Source organism: Pantherophis guttatus, chromosome 5 (genome assembly GCF_059756535.1).
Source record: "Pantherophis guttatus breed Tessera chromosome 5, ASM5975653v1, whole genome shotgun sequence".
Taxonomy (NCBI): domain Eukaryota; kingdom Metazoa; phylum Chordata; class Lepidosauria; order Squamata; family Colubridae; genus Pantherophis; species Pantherophis guttatus.
Genome location: NC_142067.1, coordinates 1,364,052 through 1,384,786, shown reverse-complemented (window position 1 = coordinate 1,384,786; position 20,735 = coordinate 1,364,052). Strand labels below are relative to the sequence as shown.

Here is a 20,735-nt window from a genome sequence, read left to right as displayed (position 1 = left end):
GCCCCTTTAAGAGGGGGGGGACTACAACTCCCAGAATTCCCCAGACAAGAGAAGGAGGAGAAGTTGGGGAAGTTGGAAGTTGGGGAAGTTGGAAGAGCTGGCTAGGGAATTCTGGGAGTTGTAGTCCACAAGTCATAAAGTCACCACGGTAGGACATCCTAGTTTATATGTCATAGACCGCCAACTCTTCCCATTTCCAACTCTCCCCCAACCATATCCACCTTCTCTGTCAGGGGAATTCTGGGAGTTGTAGTTGCCCCCCTCTCAAAAGGGGGCAAGAAACACTGGAAAAGATGACCCTTCTAGTCCCTCCCAACTCTATCATTCTATCAGGTGGAGACAGACTCTGGACAGCAAGGCAGGTCCATGGGCTTTGCGGTCACCTGCTGGCCCATTCTTTTAGGCCCCTCATTCGAATCCTGGCACTCGTTGCAGGACGTTTTGCTCCTGTTCTTCCAGGGCAGCGTGTCGTCTCCACCTCTTTGCAAGTGAGACACTCAAAGAATTTGAACTCCGTTTATTTTGAAACAAATGGTCCAGTAACAAGATATGAAATCCACTTCCCTCTTTTTTTAAATCCCGCCCCCCCCCCCCAAAATGCAAAAGGGGCTATAGGGAAAGCAGCCCCTGAAAGCTACAGTTACAATCCTACAGTTTAAGGCTAGTCAAATCTCACTTTTCCTGCTCCACTAGCCTTACAGACTCGGCAGGGGGCAGTGAGAGTGAGAGAACGAGAAAGAGAGAGAGGAAGAGAGAGAAAGAGAGAAAAAGGGGAAAGAGAAAGGAAAGAGAGGGAGAGGGAAAGAGAGATAGAAAGAGAGAGAGAACGAAAAAGAGAGAGAGAGAATGAGAGAGAATGAGAGAGAACGAGAGAGAGAGAATGAGAAAGAGAGAGAGGGAAAGAGAAAGAGAGAGAAAGAAAAAGAGAGAGGGGGGGAGAGAGAGGGAGAGAGGGGAGGTTCCATGGAAAGCATCCCCCCAATATCTCCTGCTGCTTGACCCCTGAGGTAGGGGCTCCCCCACCAGGCAAGGTACTCCCCAGCATAGAAAGAGTGTTAATAATCCCAGAACAAAGGTGGAAAAGTTGTCTCGGTTGCCCCCAGCTGCCTTTCCATGCTTGGTTTAAGGGAAGAAATGGCAGAACTGGGGGTGGCGTCAAAAGAGGCACCAGCCTAGAATCCTTACATAGCCGCAAACTAAGTCCAACTTCACTTGAATCCCCTTGACTCTAGCAGGTGCTGATCGTGAGTTGAGAAGATCCCCTACGCTTTTAGCAATAAATCAGGTTCATTGAACCTTCACCTGTAGACCTGGCCTTTCCCACCTGGATTGGCCCAAGATGGCCTGACTGGGAAGGGCCCCCCCCCCCATGTTTTGTAGGCAGCTTATCCCCCCAAAAAAATTTGCTGACACACAGATACACACACACACACACACACACACACAGAGCTCAATTTCATTGGGAGGAAGAGGAGCACAGCAGAGGGTGTCCACCTGTTTAGGCTGGCAAGGTGACTCTGCTCTTGGACGTGGCCCATCTGGCAGCCGGAGAAGGCTGTTGCCACGTTCTGTTAGGTCACACCATCAGAATATCGTGCCTCCATCTCTACATAGAGATATAGAGATAGATAGTTGAAGTGGCTTCAACTGCCCGTTGGACAAGAGCCTGAAGACCTCAGGGATCACAAATGATGCAATGTGATGGAGATGTCCTCTACAGCAGGGGTCTCCCACCTTGGCCACTTTAAGACCTGTGGACTTCAACTCCCAGAATTCCTCAGCCAACTTTGCTTTCCATAGCTTTCCACAGGTCTTAAAGTGGCCAAGGTTGGAGACACCCCTGCTCTACAGGATGGACTCTCCTTCTCCCTACCTATCCGAGAGCGGGCCCAGAAGGACATTGGCTTCTTGGGGGGTGCCATCATTCTCCCCCTGGGTCCAGCTGAAACCAGCAGGGTCAAAGCAGGGAGCTGATGTCCCCCCCCAAAGTAGCCGAAGGCCCCCCCTCTCCAAGCTGAAGGACTTTACAGGTGGACTCACCCAGGACATGAAGGCAGAACTCACAGCCACTACAGAAGGCAGCCAGATGCTTGCAGATGAGCCGTGGGAAAGAGTCTGAGAGTTAAGGTTAGGGTCCATCTCTACCTTCCATAAGCAAGTCGCACTTCATGCCCATCTTGGTACAGGTAGTCCTCGACTTATGACCACAATTGAGCCCAACATTTCTGTTGCAAAGCGAGAGACTTGTTAAGTGAATTTTGCCCCATTGAACGAACGTTCTTGCCACCGTTGTTAAGCGAATCAATGTAGTAGTTAAATTAGTAGCACGGCTGTTAAGCAAATCTGGCTTCTCCCTTGTCTTTGCTTCTCAGGAGGTTGTGGAAGGGGGTCATGTGACCCCAGGGATACCACGACCGTCATAAATACAAGTCAGTGGCCAAGCGTCTGAATTTGGATCACGTGACCCTGGGGATGCTGCAACGGCCGTAAGTGTGAAAAACGGCCGTAAGTCCCTTTTTTCAGTGCCGTTGTAACTTCGAACGGTCACTAAGTGAAGTCGAGGACCACCTGTGAGGTGAGAAAGCAAGCGGACGTGCTACGGTAGAAATCATGCCCACCCATAGGTCGCAATGGCCCTGCCCAACATCCAGGGCTTTCCACGAGACCTGGGGGGGGGCGCACGGGGGAGAGGAGGCGTCCACGGGGCACAAGTGGCCATTGGGATGTTTCCACCAAAGCTCTGGTGGCGTTTCGTGAGTCTTGCCAGCGCGAGGCACGCAAAAGACAGGCAGAGCTGTGAGCAGAACCATCGTGGCTGCCATCCTGACCCATCCCAGAATTTTGAATCTCGGAGAGACCCACAGGGAGGGGGGCACTCTGCTCCAGTGGTGGGTTGCTACCGGTTCACCCCGGTTCGGGCAAACCGGTAATAGCAGCGGCGGGAGGCTCCGCCCACCTGCCCGGATGACATGCGCAGAAGCTTCAGAAGCTGTGCGAGCGAACCGGTAGCAAAGGTAAGTGAAACCCACCACTGCCCTGCTCCTTCTTGGGTCCAGAGATGGTGGGGAGAGGGCCTTGGCAGTGTGTGTTGGGGGTGGGGGGGTCCTGTCATGTGGGGAGGGGCTTTTTGGTCTGCCGTCCACTAGGATGCAGCAATAACGCAACACCGAAGAGGCTGCAGGCGTAGGTAGGACCCCCCCCAAGGGCTCCCTGGTCAAGGCTGGAGGAAGCTGAAACTGGAAATCCAGCAGCCTTCCACCTCTTGCTGGGGGGGGGGGAGGCCTTCTACCCATGTTGTCCCCCCCCCAGTAAAGGCAAAAGGCTTTGCAAGGGGGGGGTCTCTGCCAAGGTAGCACCCCCCAATCCCAACCTCTCCAAGGAGCAGCAGATGCCTTCATGGGAAGAAATGTCCTCCTTCCTCCGGATTACCTGCCGTCTTGCAAAGCTCAGGGGTCCCGTGGAAAGACCCCGGCTCTTCTTCCCTCCCCCCACCCCTCTGTGCAGCCAAAGGAAGGTGGCCGTTGCAGAAAAAGCTAGGAAAGAAACCAGCCACAGGAGGAGACGGGGGTGTCTGGCATGGGGGGGGGTTGAAGGGGGAACTGCCAACATGATGGGGTGCCTTCCTCCGAAAACCTGGCTCTCTGCCTGAAGCGTCCCATGACTCACTGACCCTCCAGAGAAGGAGAAGAATCCTGTCCTATGACCGGCACTAAATGAGGCCGGCCCACCCTGCCTCCTTTGCGAAGTCAGGAGTTGCACAGGCAAGAAGGAGCCCAGGTGGGTGGGTGGGTGTGGGTCACAGTGGGTGGGCGGCACAGCTCTCCCCGCCCTCCCCTCCCCCCCTCCGGCCGGTGGGCCCTCAGTTGACGCTGTCCTCGTCGCTGCCTTCGGCCCGCTCCTCCTTGGTCTCGGCCAGGCTGCTCTCGTCAATGTTCTCCAGGGAGTCGGCGTGCTGGATGGAGAGGTCGGAGAGGGCCAGGCTGGGCAGGGTATTTTGCTCCGGGTAGAGCCAGGGCTTGAAGTGGGGGCTGTGCTTCTGCTTCCAGTCGGGGTACTTGACGCAGGCCTTGTACATCTTCTTCATGGCCTGCGGGAGGAGGAAGAGGGTGAGAAACAAAGTCAGCCGAGGGAGGAAGAAGGGAGGAGGAGGAGAGTTAGTTGAGACACAGGAGAAAAAAGGAAAGGAGGTAGAAGAGAAAGAGAAGTTAATAGAGGAGGAGGAGGAGGAGGGGAAGAAGAAGAAGAAGAAGAAGAAGAAGAAGAAGAAGAAGAAGAAGAAGAAGAAGAAGAAGAAGAAGAAGAAGAAGAAGAAGAAGAAGAAGAAGAAGAAGTAGTAAGGCGAGACACAGGAGGAAAAAAGAAAGGAGGAAGAAGAGAAGAAGAAGAAGAAGTAGTAGTAGTTAGGCGAGACACAGGAGGAAAAAAGAAAGGAGGAAGAGGAGGAGGAGGAGGAGGAGAAGAAGAAGAAGAAGAAGAAGAAGAAGAAGAAGAAGAAGAAGAAGAAGAAGAAGAAGAAGAAGAAGAAGAAGAAGAAGAAGAAGAAGTAATAGTAGTAATTAGGCGAGACACAGGAGGAAAAAAGAAAGGAGGAAGAAGAAGAGGAGGAGGAGAAGAAGAAGACGTAGTAGTAGTAGTAGCAGTTAGGCGAGACACAGGAGGAAAAAAGAAAGGAGGAGGAGGAGGAAGAAGAAGAAGAAGAAGAAGAAGAAGAAGAAGAAGAAGAAGAAGAAGAAGAAGAAGAAGAAGAAGAAGAAGAAGAAGAAGTAATAGTAGTAATTAGGCGAGACACAGGAGGAAAAAAGAAAGGAGGAAGAAGAAGAGGAGGAGGAGGAGAAGAAGAAGTAGTAGTAGTAGTAGTAGCAGTTAGGCGAGACACAGGAGGAAAAAAGAAAGGAGGAGGAGGAGGAGGAGGAAGAAGAAGAAGAAGAAGAAGAAGAAGAAGAAGAAGAAGAAGAAGAAGAAGAAGAAGAAGAAGAAGAAGAAGAAGAAGAAGAAGAAGAAGAAGTAGTAGTAGTAGTAGTAGTTAGACAAGACACAGGAGGAAAAAAGAAAGGAGGAAGAAGAAGAGGAGGAGAAGTTAATGGAAGAGGAGGAGGAAGCCTTCGCCCGGCAAAGGGGGGGAGGAAATTCAGAAGGCTCTTCAGCTTCAAAAGTCACTTCCTCCAGAGATGCCTTCAGAAATGGAGACTCAGCTGCTCAATCCCAAGGACATGCAGCTACCTCCTCTCTTGAGGAACACCAAAAGACCTTCTGATGAGGTCAACCAAGCAGCCCTTTCCTCTTGGGCATTAAAGCTCCAATCCTAAAAAGGAGCAATCCCAGAAGCCTTCTTTTGGATCAAGGACATCAACAGACCAACCAAGAGTTGGTCATCCCCAGGAGATGTCCAAGCTTCCAACCTGGAGCACCACCCAAAAGCCCCCTTATCGATGCCCGAGGAACCCAAAGACATTTCAAACCGAGCTTCCAGGTTCTGAGGAAGACGGCTGGATTTCAAATGTCTTCAGCTTCCTCTGTTGAAGGTCTTGGTGGTAAGCTCAATGCTTGGTGGTGGAAACTAATCAAGGAGAACAACTAGCCACCTATCTGAGATGGTGTAGGGCAGTGTTTCTCAACCTTGGAAGCTTGAAGATGGGTGGACTTCAACTCCCAGAATTCCCTAGCCCAGTGTTTCTCAACCTTGGAAGCTTGAAGATGGGTGGACTTCAACTCCCAGAATTCCCTAGCCCAGTGTTTCTCAACCTTGGAAGCTTGAAGATGGGTGGACTTCAACTCCCAGAATTCCCTAGCCCAGTGTTTCTCAACCTTGGAAGCTTGAAGACGGGTAGACTTCAACTCCCAGAATTCCCTAGCCCAGTGTTTCTCAACCTTGGAAGATTGAAGATGGGTGGACTTCAACTCCCAGAATTCCCTAGCCCAGTGTTTCTCAACCTTGGAAGATTGAAGATGGATGGACTTCAACTCCCAGAATTCCCTAGCCCACTGTTTCTCAACCTTGGAAGCTTGAAGATGGGTGGACTTCAACTCCCAGAATTCCCTAGCCCAGTGTTTCTCAACCTTGGAAGCTTGAAGATGGGTGGACTTCAACTCCCAGAATTCCCTAGCCCAGTGTTTCTCAACCTTGGAAGCTTGAAGACGGGTAGACTTCAACTCCCAGAATTCCCTAGCCCAGTGTTTCTCAACCTTGGAAGATTGAAGATGGGTGGACTTCAACTCCCAGAATTCCCTAGCCCACTGTTTCTCAACCTTGGAAGCTTGAAGATGGGTGGACTTCAACTCCCAGAATTCCCTAGCCCAGTGTTTCTCAACCTTGGAAGCTTGAAGATGGGTGGACTTCAACTCCCAGAATTCCCTAGCCCAGTGTTTCTCAACCTTGGAAGCTTGAAGACGGGTAGACTTCAACTCCCAGAATTCCCTAGCCCAGTGTTTCTCAACCTTGGAAGATTGAAGATGGGTGGACTTCAACTCCCAGAATTCCCTAGCCCAGTGTTTCTCAACCTTGGAAGATTGAAGATGGATGGACTTCAACTCCCAGAATTCCCTAGCCCACTGTTTCTCAACCTTGGAAGCTTGAAGATGGGTGGACTTCAACTCCCAGAATTCCCTAGCCCAGTGTTTCTCAACCTTGGAAGCTTGAAGATGGGTGGACTTCAACTCCCAGAATTCCCTAGCCCAGTGTTTCTCAACCTTGGAAGCTTGAAGACGGGTAGACTTCAACTCCCAGAATTCCCTAGCCCAGTGTTTCTCAACCTTGGAAGATTGAAGATGGGTGGACTTCAACTCCCAGAATTCCCTAGCCCACTGTTTCTCAACCTTGGAAGCTTGAAGATGGGTGGACTTCAACTCCCAGAATTCCCTAGCCCAGTGTTTCTCAACCTTGGAAGCTTGAAGATGGGTGGACTTCAACTCCCAGAATTCCCTAGCCCAGTGTTTCTCAACCTTGGAAGCTTGAAGATGGGTGGACTTCAACTCCCAGAATTCCCTAGCCCAGTGTTTCTCAACCTTGGAAGCTTGAAGATGGGTGGACTTCAACTCCCAGAATTCCCTAGCCCAGTGTTTCTTAACCTTGGAAGCTTGAAGATGGGTGGACTTCAACTCCCAGAATTCCCTAGCCCACTGTTTCTCAACCTTGGAAGCTTGAAGATGGGTGGACTTCAACTCCCAGAATCCCCCAGCCAGCGCTGCTGGCTGGGGGATTCTGGGAGTTGAAGTCCACCCATCTTCAAGCTACCAAGGTTGAGAAACACTGGTGTAGGGTCTCCTAGTTAAGCAGAGGGTTGGACTAGAAGACCTCCAAGCTCCCTTCCGGCTCTATTCTGATGGAATGATGTGTTCCTACACCTTCAACCTGTTCGGTGTTGCCTCACTGCTGCATGGACTGCAGCATCCGAACCTACCCAACACTCCCAACAAGACCCCACACACACACACTCTGCCACGGCCCTCTCCCCACCATCTCTGGACCTAGGAAGGAGCAGGGTCCCCCCCCTTTCCATGGGTCTCCCCAAGATTCAAACCTCCCTGCAGATCTGCGGGCCTCGGGGCTCAAAACAGGCCAAGCCGCTTTTTGGCAATCTCATTCCCCACCGAAAGGGCTCCCGAACTCGTCTTTGTCACGGGAGAGAAACGCAACGATCCCTTTTCAAACAGGACGGCATTGTCGGGGAACACAAAGCCGCCCTCGAAACTTAAGACCTTTTCCGTCTCTGGAAAGCCGATACGCTTCAAGGCGACAACAAAGGCAGCCTCCTCGTTCTTTGTCTGCTTCTCCTGCAGGTTCTTTCTTTCTTTTTTTTTTGTCCTCTTCCCCCTTTTTCATTAGCGGGAGGTTCGGTTGCATTTGCTGACGGGGTTGTTTTGTTTTCCACGGCCCATTGTGAGCAGGAGGCTTCACGCCATCTCTCAGCAACCAGGGGGGCCGCTCATGAAGGGAGGGGAAGGGGACGGGATCAGAATACAGAACAACAAGAGTTGGAGGACCTCGGAAGTCTTCTGGTCCAAGGGTCTCCAACAGGGTTGGCCACTTTAAGCCTGGAGGACTTCAACTCCCAGAATTCAACTCCCAGAATTCAACTCCCAGAATTCAACTCCCAGAATTCAACTCCCAGAAAGCAAAGCTGGCTGGGGAATTCTGGGAGTTGAAGTCCTCCAGGTTTAAAGTGGCCAACCCTGTTGGAGACCCCTGTTCTAGTCCAACCCCTTGCTCCAGCTAAGAGCTTGTTTAGACTTTACTCATTTACCGTACAGTTACATTAACAGAATCCTACAACTACAGAGGTGGGAAGGGATCTTGGAGGTCTTCTAGTCCAACACCATTGGTGTAGGTCTTCTAACCCTACACCATTTCATTCATTCCAATGGCCGTCTAATCTTTTCTTAAAGACCTCCAGGGATGGAGCACCCACAACTTCTGGTGGCAAGCTGTTCCACCGGTTAATTGTCCTCACTGTTAGGAAGTTTCTCCTCGATTCCAGGTTGCTTCTCTGCTTGATTATTTTCCATCCGTTCCTCCTTGAAGTGCCTTCAGGTACTTTGGAGAATAGCTTGACCCACTGGTGAAATCCAATTTTTTTTTACTACCAGTTCTGTGGGCGTGGCTTGGTGGGCGTGGCAGGGGAAGGATATTGCAAAATCTCCATTCCCACCCCACTCTGGGGCCAGCCAGAGGTAGTATTTGCCGGTTCTCCAAACTGCTCAAAATTTCCGCTACCGGTTCTCCAGAATCTGTCAGAACCTGCTGGATTTCAGCCCTGGCTTGACCCCCTCCTCTCTGTGGCAGCCCCCCAAGTATTGGAAGGCTGCTATCTGTCTCCCCCAGTCCTTCTCTTTACTTGACTAGCCATGCCCAGGTCCTGCAACCGTTCATCGTATGTTTTAGTCCTCCAATCACCCTGGTTGCTCTTCTCTGCACTCTTTCCAGAGACTGAGAAGTTTGTGGGATGAAAAAAGGAAAAATTTCAAGGAAAAAAAACCCAAGAAAGTCCAGTTCCCTTTTGGGAAAAACCTTGGGACAATCTGATTGATGATGGAGCTGATCCAGGAACATCAGTCCAGAGAGGTGCCTCTGCTAATCTCTGCCAAACGCTTCTCACAACCCACAAATGCAGCCCATTTGTGAGTTCGGAAGGCCTCGGCAGTCTTATATTCTTTTGAAAGCCTTTTCATGGCAGGTTTTCCTTGACCAAAAGAAGCCAATTTTGTCCATAGCCCCTGAAGGCAGGAGAGGAAGCAAGAGATGGAAACTGATCAAGGAGAGATCCAACCTCGAACTCAGGAGGAATTTCCTGACAGTGAGAACCATTTCAGGTAGTCCACGACTTACGACCATTCACTTAGTGACCATTTGAAGTTACAACAGCACTGAAAAAAGTGAATGTTCACACTTACGACCGTTGCAGCATCCTCATGGTCACGTGATCAAAATTTGGACGCTTGGCAACTGACTCGTATTTATGACGGTTGCATCCCTGGGTCACACGATCCCCTTTTGCGACCTTCTGACAAGCAAAGTCAAGGGGGAAGCCAGATTCGCTTAACAACCGTGTCACTAACTTAACAACGGCAGTGTTTCACTTAACAACGGTGGCAAGAAAGGCTTGTAAAATGGAACAAAGTTCACTTAACAACTTTCTCACTCGGCAACAGAAAATTTGGGTTCAATTGTGGTCGTAAGTCGAGGACTACTTGTCACTAGTAATTTGGCCATCTTCCTTAAGAACCAATCGAAACTTTCGCTATCTTCGGTCAATTTCACTCCCCAAATCCAAATCACCACCAGTTTATATTCCAAGCCCTGAACTGCATCTCTGAGAGCAAAGCGATTGCCCGCAAAAACGTATTAAACGTTCTTTGAAGAGCCTCATATCTTTGAAATGTTTCCTCTTCTTCTTTTTTAAATTCCATCCACCTCATTTCAAGATCAAAGGGACCTTCCAGCCGTTCCCCAGCAGAGACCATGCCCACTCTTCCTCCCACACCTGCTGCCCTCAATAATTCATGCCCATCTCAGCTCCACTTTTCAACTTCCCATAAAAAGGAATCAATAACCTCCGAGTCTTGATTGATTAACCCCAAAACCTCCAACCTCTGGATTTTTTTTTTCCAGCAACCTCCCCAATATTCTCCTAAGAAGAATCGCGCAGAGATAAAACTTCTATAAATCTGCAAAAGTAGGTTTTGCAAGATCTATTTACTATCCAAAGCGTCGTTTAAATGCCAGGGTGGAGAAACAGAGGAGTGCTTTTCAAGATTTAAATCACCTCTGAAGTCTAATATATCTTAACCTCACTATCTTCTCATCTCATAAACCAACAAGAATAATCCTTTTTTACCATCTATTAAACGTTTTCTTAAGCCATCCTGCCAGGGCAAGCTACACTATATAAACAGAGAGCAAACCCCACATTCTGTAGCACTGATGGTGTTCCCTATTTGGGTCATGAAATGTCTAGAAGAAAATCAGCAAGCTCAAAGAGCACCCACAGTTCTCCTTTTCCTTCTCCTTTTCCTCCTCCTCTCCTTCTCTTTCTCATTCCCTCCTCTTTCCTTCCTCCTCCTCCCTTCTCCTTCTCCTCTTTCTCCCTGCAAACCCCATTCTCTTCTGGCACTGATGATGTACTCTTCCTCTTCCTCCTCTTCCTCCTCCCTGTAAACCCCTCTCCCACCTAGCACTGATGATGTTCCCTAGTTGGGCCATGAAATGTCTGGAGAAAAACCACCAAGTTCATAGACTCCACAGACATCCTTCTCCACCAAGGACCACACAGTTCTTCTCCTTCTTTTTTTCTTTTTCTTCCTTCTCCCCCTCTCCTCAACACCCACTCTCTTGTAATACTGATGATGTTCCCTAGCTGGGCCATGAAACGTCTGCAAGAAGGCAGCCAAGGACCCCACAGTCGTCCTCCTCCTCCTCCTCTTCCTTTCTGCAAACCCCACATCCTTCTAGCATTGATGACGTTACCTATTAGGATAATGAAACATCTGCAAGAAAACCACCAAGCTCAGAGAGCACCAAGGATCTCACGGTTCAACCCTGAGCTACAAATATTATTATTTTAATCTTCCCAGAGAAGTCCTAATAGTGAATGGATTTGAAATGGAATAAACAATGGATGAAGATGGAGCTGCGTTTGGATGATCTTCTTATCCAAGGCACATCATTCTCCCACCTCTTCCCAAAGGTGCTTTTCAAAAGGCAACAGGACATTTTCATTCTCATCCAAGAAGCTTCTTTAGATCTGGAAAAGTTCTGAAGCTTCTTGGACGAGAAGCAAAACGTCTTCAAGAAAAAACCAGAAAGTCCAGTTGCCTTTTGGGGAAAAAAGCACCTTTGGGATGGCTGAGAATAATCTCCATAGACATATTCCCACCTATTCCCAGCCAGAGGTCTTGAACCTCCAGCCACTCCTGGCCACTGGATGAGCCCAGGTGAGCCAGGTAGCTGCAGAAAGAAGAGAAAAATGGATCCCACCTTACCTTGGGAGCCAGGAATTGAGAAGATTTATTCACAACCCACTTTGGCAAAGAACCTGCAACGGAGAAAAAATCGAAATACTGATCAGGGCACGACTCGCTCAGGCTAACCAGTTTAGATTACAAGGCAATTCAGAGATACAGGTAGTCCTTGACTTACAACCATTCATTTAGTGACCGTTCACTTACAACAGCACTGAAAAAGTGACTTTTGAATGGTCCTCGCATTTACGACCTCCAGAACACCCCTACGGTCGCATAATTCAAAATTTAGGAGCTTGGCCACCAGAATGTATTTAGAATGGTTTGCAGTGTCCTGGGGTCATGTGGCCACCACTTGTGGCCTTCCAACAAGTTAAGCCAACGGGGGAAAGCCGAATTCACATAACGACCCAATCACTCACTTAACAACGGCAGTGAATCGCTTAACAGCCGTGATGAAAAAAGGTCGTAAAATCGAACACGGTTCCCTTAACAGCAGCCTGTCTCAGCCATGGAAATTCTTCTCCCAATTGTGGCCGTATACACGAGACGCCGGTCAGTTCCACGTCCACCTGCACTCCTTGTATCAATGACCCTCCCCCCCGTTTGGGGAAGTGATCCACACAACACAACTATGGTCAGGGAGTTTGGAAGCCACACAAGCCATGAATATTTGATGCCACAAAGCGATTCCATGTTAGTAGCTACTGATTTATTTATACGATTGGAAATCCACCAATTATGTTTTAGAAATGCAGATGGTCTCCTTTTCAGGAATGAATCAATCAGCTGGCATCAACGGATGGGATTTCGGGTAGTCCTCGGTTTATAGCCGTTCACTTAGCGATGGTTCAAAGTTACGACGGCACTGAAAAAATGGACTTATGGCCGTTTTTCACCCTTGCAGCATCCCCATGCTCAATTGATCAAAATTTAGTCAGTCGGTAACTGGTTTCATATTTATGACGGTCGCAGCGTCCCGGGGATCATATGATCATATTTTGTGACCTTCTGACAAGCAAAGTCAATGGGGAAGCCCGATTCACTTAACAACCGTGTTACTAACTTAACCACTGGTTCGCTTAACGACTGTTGGCAAAAAAGGCCATAAACTGAAGCGAAACTCACTTAACAGCTTTCTTGCTTAACCACAGAATTTTGGGGCTCAGTTTTGGTCGTACATTGAGGATTACCTGTATTTATGACAGTTGCACTGTCCTGGGGTCATGCAGTCACCACCTGGAACCATTCCAGCCAGCTTCCGGAAAGCAAAGTCAATGGAGGAAGGCAGATTCACTTAACGATGTGATTTGCTTAACAACGGCACTGATTCGCTTAACAACTATGGCACAAAAGGTTGTAAATGGGGCACAACTCATTGGACCACTGCCTTGCTTAGCAACAGGTATTTTGGGCTCAGTTGTGGATTATATAAGTAGTCCTTGAGTTACGACCACAATGGAGCCCGAAGTTTATTTTGCTAAATACGATCACAATCGACCACAAAAATTCCGTGGACAAGCAAGTCAGTTCTTAACTGAGCTTGCCCCATTTTACGATGTTCCTTGCCACGGTTGTTAAGTGAATCACTGTGTTTGTTAAGTTAGTCACACGGTTGTTAAGCGAATCTGGCTTCCCCACTGACTTTGCTTGTCGGAAAGTTGCAATAGTGGATCACGAGACCCCCTGCCACCGTCATAAATACGAACCAGTTGCCAAGCCTCTGAATTTTGACCACGTGACTTCAAGCAGTCACTAAATGAACGGTTGCAAGTTAAACCAATTTCGTTGTCTACAGGATATACAATGACAATAAAGGCTTTGAGTTTAAGGATTACCTGACCAAATCAATATTTGCAAGCACAGCTTCCCAGGAAGCAAAGCCCAAAGTCTTGCACCTCTGCCCAACCGGGTGGAGTGACTCCCTTGGCGCACGGTGGGAGGGCGCAACCTTACCTTTGGGGTCTACCTGAGCAAGGTAGGTGAGGCTGCAGTTCTTGGCTCCTTTGCCCTGGATCAGGTAGCCCGTTTGGATGGAGACGGCTCTGACCATGTCTTTCCGCGGAGGGTATTTCTAAAAAGAGACCAGTGGAAAACTTTAACTCCCAGCAGCAAAACCTGGAACTGGCCCTAACATGATGTGTGCATTTATTCCGATCAGAATAGAGCTGGTAGGGGCCTTAGAGGTCTTCTACTCCAACCCCCTGCTCGGGCAGGAGACCATTTCAGACAAGTGACTGTCCAATCTCTTCTTGAAAGTCTCCAGGGATGGAGCTCTCACCACTTCTGGTGGCAAGCTGTTCCACTGGTTAATTGTTCTCACTGCCAGGAATTTTCTCCTTAGTTCTAAGTTGCTTCTCTCCTTGATTAGTGTCCATCTGTTGCTTCTTGTCCTGCCCTCAGGTGCTTTGGAGAATAGTTTGACCCCCTCTTCTTTGGGGCAGCCCCTCAAATGTTGGAAGACGGCTATCCTGTCCCCCCTAGTCCTTCTCTTCACTAGACTAGCTAGGCCCAGTTCCTGCAACCGTTCTTCGTATGTTTTAGTCTCCAGGCCTCTTAATCATCCTAGTTTTTCTTCACATTTGTTTTCTAATGGCCACGGAGCCCATGGAAGCATCCCAGAGCAGAGTCTCCAACCTTTGCAACTTTTTAGCACATGTGGACTTCAACTCCCAGAATCCCCCAGCCAGCCAGGTTTCATAACCTAAGGGGGAACTAGAACTCGTAGCCTCCTGGTGACTGGCACCCTGTCGGAAGTGCCGGCTTCATATTTGGGTTACACTTTTGCTTCGGTGCCAGTCTGACTGAACTGGGGTGGGTGGGAGGGAGGGAAGCCAAAGGGGAGGGGTTGCATGTAGGAGCCCACAGTTCACTGTGCCATCTGGAGACTCGAATTCAAGGACAAGCACCCAGGAAGGAATGTAGCCGCATACCAAGGAGGACCCTTCCAACAACATCATCAACACCTCGCTTGAAAAGGATTGGACGACCGAGGGCTAAGAGCCGGGGGGGGGAGCATCCTGGCAAGGAGGAATTATGCTTGGGAACTTGGCACAGGTCCCTTCGATCTTGCTTTGCTCTGCTGCCTTCTGCTTGAAAGCTCTGCCTTTTACACCCAATAGTATCGTTCTTACTTAAAGGCTGAGGCAGGGCTGACATCGAGCCGTCGATCCACCTGGAGAACTATTCCACGGTGGGGACTGTGCCAGCCGGGAAAAGGAGGAGGAGATGGAAAAACGGGAAGATGCCACATCGAGGCCAGAGGGCAGAGGTGAGATTCCCGAGCTGGAGGGGGAAGTGGAATCCCAGCCAGCTCAGAGGAGAACCCAGCGTGGCCAGGCTGACCTTGGCGCACGGGCAAAGACCTCGATGTGGAAACCGAGGCCTCTGCCCCCGTGCCCCGAAGGACGGTGGGAGCCCTCCCCAGAGAGAGGGTGACCTCGATGGTCCCTGGGAGTCAGGCAACTGGAAGAGGAGCCCCCAGAGGGAGTCACCATCACTCAAAGGCCTGGGCACAGAGATTGGCATCCAATCAAGCCGACATTGGCTAAGAGAGACCTACAAGCCACGGCTGTTGACATGTCTGGAGATCATTTTTCAGGGATGATGCTTTGTGATCCAGTGGTCGAGGCCACTCACTGGAGGCCAGCACCAGCACCCGCTGCAGCTCAGCCCGTCCCACGACTGCCGGTCCCAGCCCTGCCACCAGCCCGAGCCACCCCGGTGACCAGAGGTGATTGTCGGCCACTACGGATACGGGAGAAATTCAACGGGGACCTGAAGCAGTTGGGGCCATTGCTTGTCCGAGTATGGTCTTTCATGACAAGATACGCAGACGTCCTCCCCAGTGACGAGGCCATGGTGTACTGCGTGGTGAGAGCCCTGGACGGGGAGGCCGCTGACTGGGCCGTGACCCTGTACGAGGAGGAGGCCGAAGAGCTGCATCACTTCGAGGCTTTCATGGCCGCCCTGAGTCAGCGCTTCGAGGACCCTCTGGCCGATCGGAAGGCCAACTGCAAACCATCAAGCAGGGCAGACGAACCGCCACCGCTTACATCCGGGAGTTCCGGCCTCTGCTTGATCGGCTCAGGAGAGAGGGGGAAGAAAGGCTCATCGAGTATTTCCAACGAGGCTTGGATCCAGAAGTGCTTTTCGTCTGCCTGCGCAGAGGTTCGGCCAAGACCCTCCACGAGTGGTATGTCCTAGCCCAAAAGGTGGACTTTGGCCTGGCTGAGATTTGCGACCGACAGTACAGGACCCCAGGATCGGGCAGACAAGGCCCCAGCTCCAGACGACGCCCGATCTGGTGCGTCCGGTGTCTACAGAAGGGCCACGGGGTGAGCGACTGCCCTCCCCTGCGATCGGCCCCCAAAAGCCCGAGGCGAAGGAAACCAGGCGCCAAACGCAACACAGCAGTGTGCAAGCGGGCCAAAGTCGTAGAGTTCACTCCGCCGTCGAGCGAAGACGAGGGAACTGCAACGGAAGAGGCGGAGTCAACCGTGGAAAGTGACAGCAGTGGGGACGATGACGGCAACTTTTTCTAAGGGAGGCAGAAGGTCAAAACTGCCCCCCGACATTTGTCTTACACCTTTGCTATGGGGGGGGGAAGGGAAGCCGAAGGGGAGGGGGGACTGGAGGAGCCCACAGGTCACTGTACCAGCTGGAGACTCGAATTCAGTCCTTTGCATACCAAGGACGACTGTTCCAGCAACATCAGCATCTAGTTTGATTGGACCATCGAGGGCTAACCGGGGGGGGGAGGTAGGGGGGGGGATCCTGGCAAGGGAGGATTATTCTTGGGAATAATTGGTGTGGGAACCTTAGATCTGGCTTTGGTCTACTGTACTCTGCTTGACCTTTAGTAAACTATACCTTTTTCACCAAATGGAGTCTAGGATCGTTCTTACTTAAAGGTTCTAGCTGCTACAGGGCCCAAGGCAGAACTAGAACTCACCGTCTCCTGGTGATTGGCTCAAAGTCGCCCAACCAGCTAAGGCAGGACATAAGCTCACTGCCTCCTGCTTTCTAGCCAGGTATCTTAACTACTAGAGTCCAAACTGGTTCTCATTTGGAGTATTTTCTTGGTCATAATTTGGCAGTGATTATCAGAGAAAAGTGGAGATGAGGTGAAGGGAGAAGGAACTGGAGATGGAGATGGGATGGGATGGAGGTGGGGTGGAGGTGGAGATAATCTGGGAATTGGAGACTGGATGGAGGTGGAGTTGGGGTGGAGATGGAGGTGGAGAGTCTCGGAGATGGAGGTTGAGATGGAGATGGGGTGGAGATAATCTGAGAATTGGAGATTGGATGGAGGTGGAGTGGAGATGGAGGTTGAGATGGAGATGGGGTGGAGATAATCTGAGAATTGGAGATTGGATGGAGATGGAGGTTGAGATGGAGATGGGGTGGAGATAATCTGAGAATTGGAGATTGGATGGAGGTGGAGTGGAGATGGAGGTTGAGATGGAGATGGGGTGGAGATAATCTGGGAATTGGAGATTGGATGGAGGTGGAGTGGAGATGGAGGTTGAGATGGAGATGGGGTGGAGATAATCTGGGAATTGGAGACTGGATGGAGGTAGAGTTGGAGTGGAGATGGACGTGGAGAGTCTCGGAGATGGAGGTTGAGATGGAGATGGGGTGGAGATAATCTGGGAATTGGAGATTGGATGGAGGTGGAGTAGAGATGGAGGTTGAGATGGAGATGGGGTGGAGATAATCTGGGAATTGGAGACTGGATGGAGGTAGAGTTGGAGTGGAGATGGAGGTGGAGAGTCTCGGAGATGGAGGTTGAGATGGAGATGGGGTGGAGATAATCTGGGAATTGGAGATTGGATGGAGGTGGAGTGGAGATGGAGGTTGAGATGGAGATGGGGTGGAGATAATCTGGGAATTGGAGACTGGATGGAGGTAGAGTTGGAGTGGAGATGGAGGTGGAGAGTCTCGGAGATGGAGGTTGAGATGGAGATGGGGTGGAGATAATCTGGGAATTGGAGACTGGATGGAGGTAGAGTTGGAGTGGAGATGGAGGTGGAGAGTCTCGGAGATGGAGGTTGAGATGGAGATGGGGTGGAGATAATCTGGGAATTGGAGATTGGATGGAAGTGGAGATGGAGATGAAGATGGAGATGGTCTTGGAGAAGACGATGGAGAAGCAGGAAGATGAAACCCCTTGGACAGCCTGAAAGCATTTCTCTCCTCTCTTGCCTTGGCTTTCCAGAGAACTGGGAAGGGGCCCTTCAGAGACGCTCCCCCCTCCATTCCTTCTAGGGGCCAAGATCTCCCTTGCCTGCATCTCTTCCTCCTGCCTCCCTCCCAAGGCGATTCTCATCCCATCAGAGCTTCAATGGCACAGGTGGTGGCTACAAAACCATCTCGGCCTTTCTGACCCCACTGAGGCTGCCCAGCAAATGCCCCCCTCCCCCCTCCCCAGCCCCCCACCCCAGCCCCACCCCAGAAACCCCTGTTACCTACAGGATGCTTGACCGAATAGTTCATGATGATGTAGTCGCTGCCCATCGGTAGCCAGGAACGCAGCGTGATGACATCTCGGTTCTTCAAGGGTTTGGGACACTTCCCTGCCAGAGAGGGGAGAAGAGAAGGGGGCTCAGATGAGTTGGGGGGGGCTCCAAACAGCCGGGCAACCTCAGCGGCTGATTTCTGCTTCAGATGGGAAGGCGCTTCCGGGCAACCAAAGATCCAGGATGGGATTTGAATGATTCCACCAACCTTGAGAGACTTTAGAAGGGAGGCGCCTGGGGATCAGGACTCTGGTTGAGCCAAGCCTAAATGCTCTCGGTCACTTGAGCCAGGCTAAATCCCGCACCGTCACAGAAATTAACCCAGCATAAATAAACACCTGAGATAATTTCTACTATGGGGTCCTTGGTGGTCCCTGAGGTTGGTGGCTTTCTTGCAGACGTCTCATGACCCAGCTAGGGAACATCATCAGTGCTAGAAGGGATGGGCATTGCAGGCAGGAGGACTGTGTGGTCGTTGGTGCTCTCTGAGCTTGGTACTTTTCTTGCAGACGTCTCCTTACCAAACTAGGTAACGTCATCAGTGCTAGAAGGGAGTGGGGAGGGGTGTTCTTGGTGGTTCCTTGATGAGGCCGTTCTTTACTGTTTGATTGTTGGTCTGAGTTGGTTGTTCCTTGATCAGGGTAACACTGATCAGGCAACCCGTCTGTATGTAAACAGAGGACAAACCTTACTCCCTTCTAGCACTGATGATGTTCCCTAGCTGGGTCACGAAACGTCTATGGAAGGCTACCTACATTTGATGACGAAGCTTCCTGTTCTAAGTATCAAATCCAGAACTATAACTGGGCACTCCGGGGTGAGTCCCCACAGCTCAGCCTCCCTCTGGGGCTTATCTGGTCCCACCTCCCCCTCCCCCCACCCCGTCCACCCCAGTTTCTCACAGGCGTAGTATCCGACATCTGCGTTGACGGTCAGCTTGCCGATGTCGAAGGTCTCGATGACGTTGGTGTCCCACTTTTTCCTGTACTCGATGTCGTGCAGCACGTCGTACAGCGTTTCCGCGGAGATGTCTTTGCAATCCATCCTGCACTGGAGAGAAACCTCTGTAGGTTTACGCGGGAGTAAGCCCTGCTACGTTCCATAGGACGGCTTTCCGTTTATGGTTAGTCCTCGACTTACGACCACAATTTGGGAGGTCAAAATTCCCATCGCTAAGTGAGACATTGGCTTTGTCCCATTTTACGACCTTTCTTGCCCACTGTCCTCGAGTGACGACCACAACTGAGCCCAGAATTTTTTTGCTAAGTGAAATAATACGACCACAAAAATTCTGTTGAGAAGCAAGGCAGTTCTTAAGTGAGTTTGCCCCATTGTACGACCTTCCTTGCCACAGTTGTTAAGTAAATCATTGCGGTTGTTAAGTGAGTCACGCGGTCGTTAAATGAATCTGGCTTCCCTGTTGACTTTGCTCTTCAGAAGGTCGCAAAAGGGGATTACGTGACTCTGGGACACCCTGATTGTCATAAATATGAGTCAGTTGCTAAGCGCCTGAATGTTGATCATTGGCTCTGGGGATGCTACAACGGTCGGAAGTGTGAAAAATGGTCATAATTTTTTTTCAGTGCCGTTGTAATTTGAATGGTCACTAAATGGACTGTTGTAAGTTGAGGACTACCTATACTGCCCCAAAGTGCCTTACTCTGAATCCAGAAAGACAATTGCTGCCATTTGGATTCGGCACACCGGTCGAGCGAGTGTCTAGCCAAATCTCCTTTTTCTCACAGGCCAAACCATTAGGATTAACGATGCGCTTTTAAGCTAATGACTCATTAAAATAATGAAAGGAAACCTCTGTCCCAGAAACGCGGCTGAAGAGCCTCCCATCAAAGACGCCACTGGAGGAAAAGGATATGCAAATTCAGAGATGTTTTTCGTGTTAAAAATAGTTTAGGAAGATATGCATTATTTATATTTTTTTTTTATTTATTCCTTTAGAAACGGCTCTTCTCTCTCGCGGACCGTGGAAGCAGGCATACAAACGTAACAGCTATATATAAATATTGTAATAGGAGGCAGTTACAAGCAGGAATAAAACAATAGGATTTTAGTAGTGATCAAATAATAGCATTATTAATTCTTCCCCCTATGGGGCAGCCCTCTGTCGAGAAGAAAGCCCCACTGAATTCAGAGGAATTTACTGCTGGATAAAAGGAGTATAAAATTTCAAAATTTTTATCATTATCTATACAGGTAGTCCTCGACTTATGACCACAATACAGCCCAAAACTTCTGTTGCGAAGGGAAACATTTGTTAAGTGAGCTTTGCTCCATTTTACGACCTTTCTTGCTGCAGCTGTTAAGTGAATCACTGCAGTTGTTAAGTGAGTCACACGGTCGTTAAGCAGATCTGGCTTCTCCCATTGACTTTGCTTGTCAGAAGGTCGCAAAAGGGGATCATGTGACTTCCGGGATACTACAACCGTCATAAGTACGAACGAGTTGCCAAGCGTCTGAATTGTCATCACGTGATCAGGGGGATGCAGCCACCGTCATGAGTGTGAAAAAATGGTCATAAGTCACTTTTTTCAGGGATGTTGTAACTTCAAATAGTCACTAAATGAACTGTTGTAAGTCGAGGACTGCCTGTACAGATAACTACCGGAATATAAACTACAGGACTTACGACCCTGCGTTTAGTGACGGTTTGGAGTTACAAAGGCATTGAAAAAAGGGACTTATGACAGAGTCCTCAGTCTTATGACCGTCACAGCATCCTCATGGTCACATGATCAAAAGGTC

General features: G+C 49.9%; 1 protein-coding gene across 1 annotated transcript in view; it reads right to left on the bottom strand.

Moving 5' to 3' along the window:
- Positions 1-502: 502 nt before the first annotated feature.
- Positions 503-20,735, bottom strand: part of STARD10 (StAR related lipid transfer domain containing 10) — a 39,172-nt gene continuing 18,939 nt past the window's right edge. The window contains exons 2-6 of the mRNA XM_060682702.2: positions 18,878-19,025; positions 17,929-18,032; positions 13,411-13,528; positions 11,476-11,528; positions 503-4,087 (exon numbers count right to left, since the gene is read on the bottom strand). Coding sequence (XP_060538685.2) covers positions 3,860-4,087; positions 11,476-11,528; positions 13,411-13,528; positions 17,929-18,032; positions 18,878-19,025 — 651 coding nt within the window. The 3' untranslated portion in view covers positions 503-3,859. The remainder of the gene's footprint in view (positions 4,088-11,475; positions 11,529-13,410; positions 13,529-17,928; positions 18,033-18,877; positions 19,026-20,735) is intronic.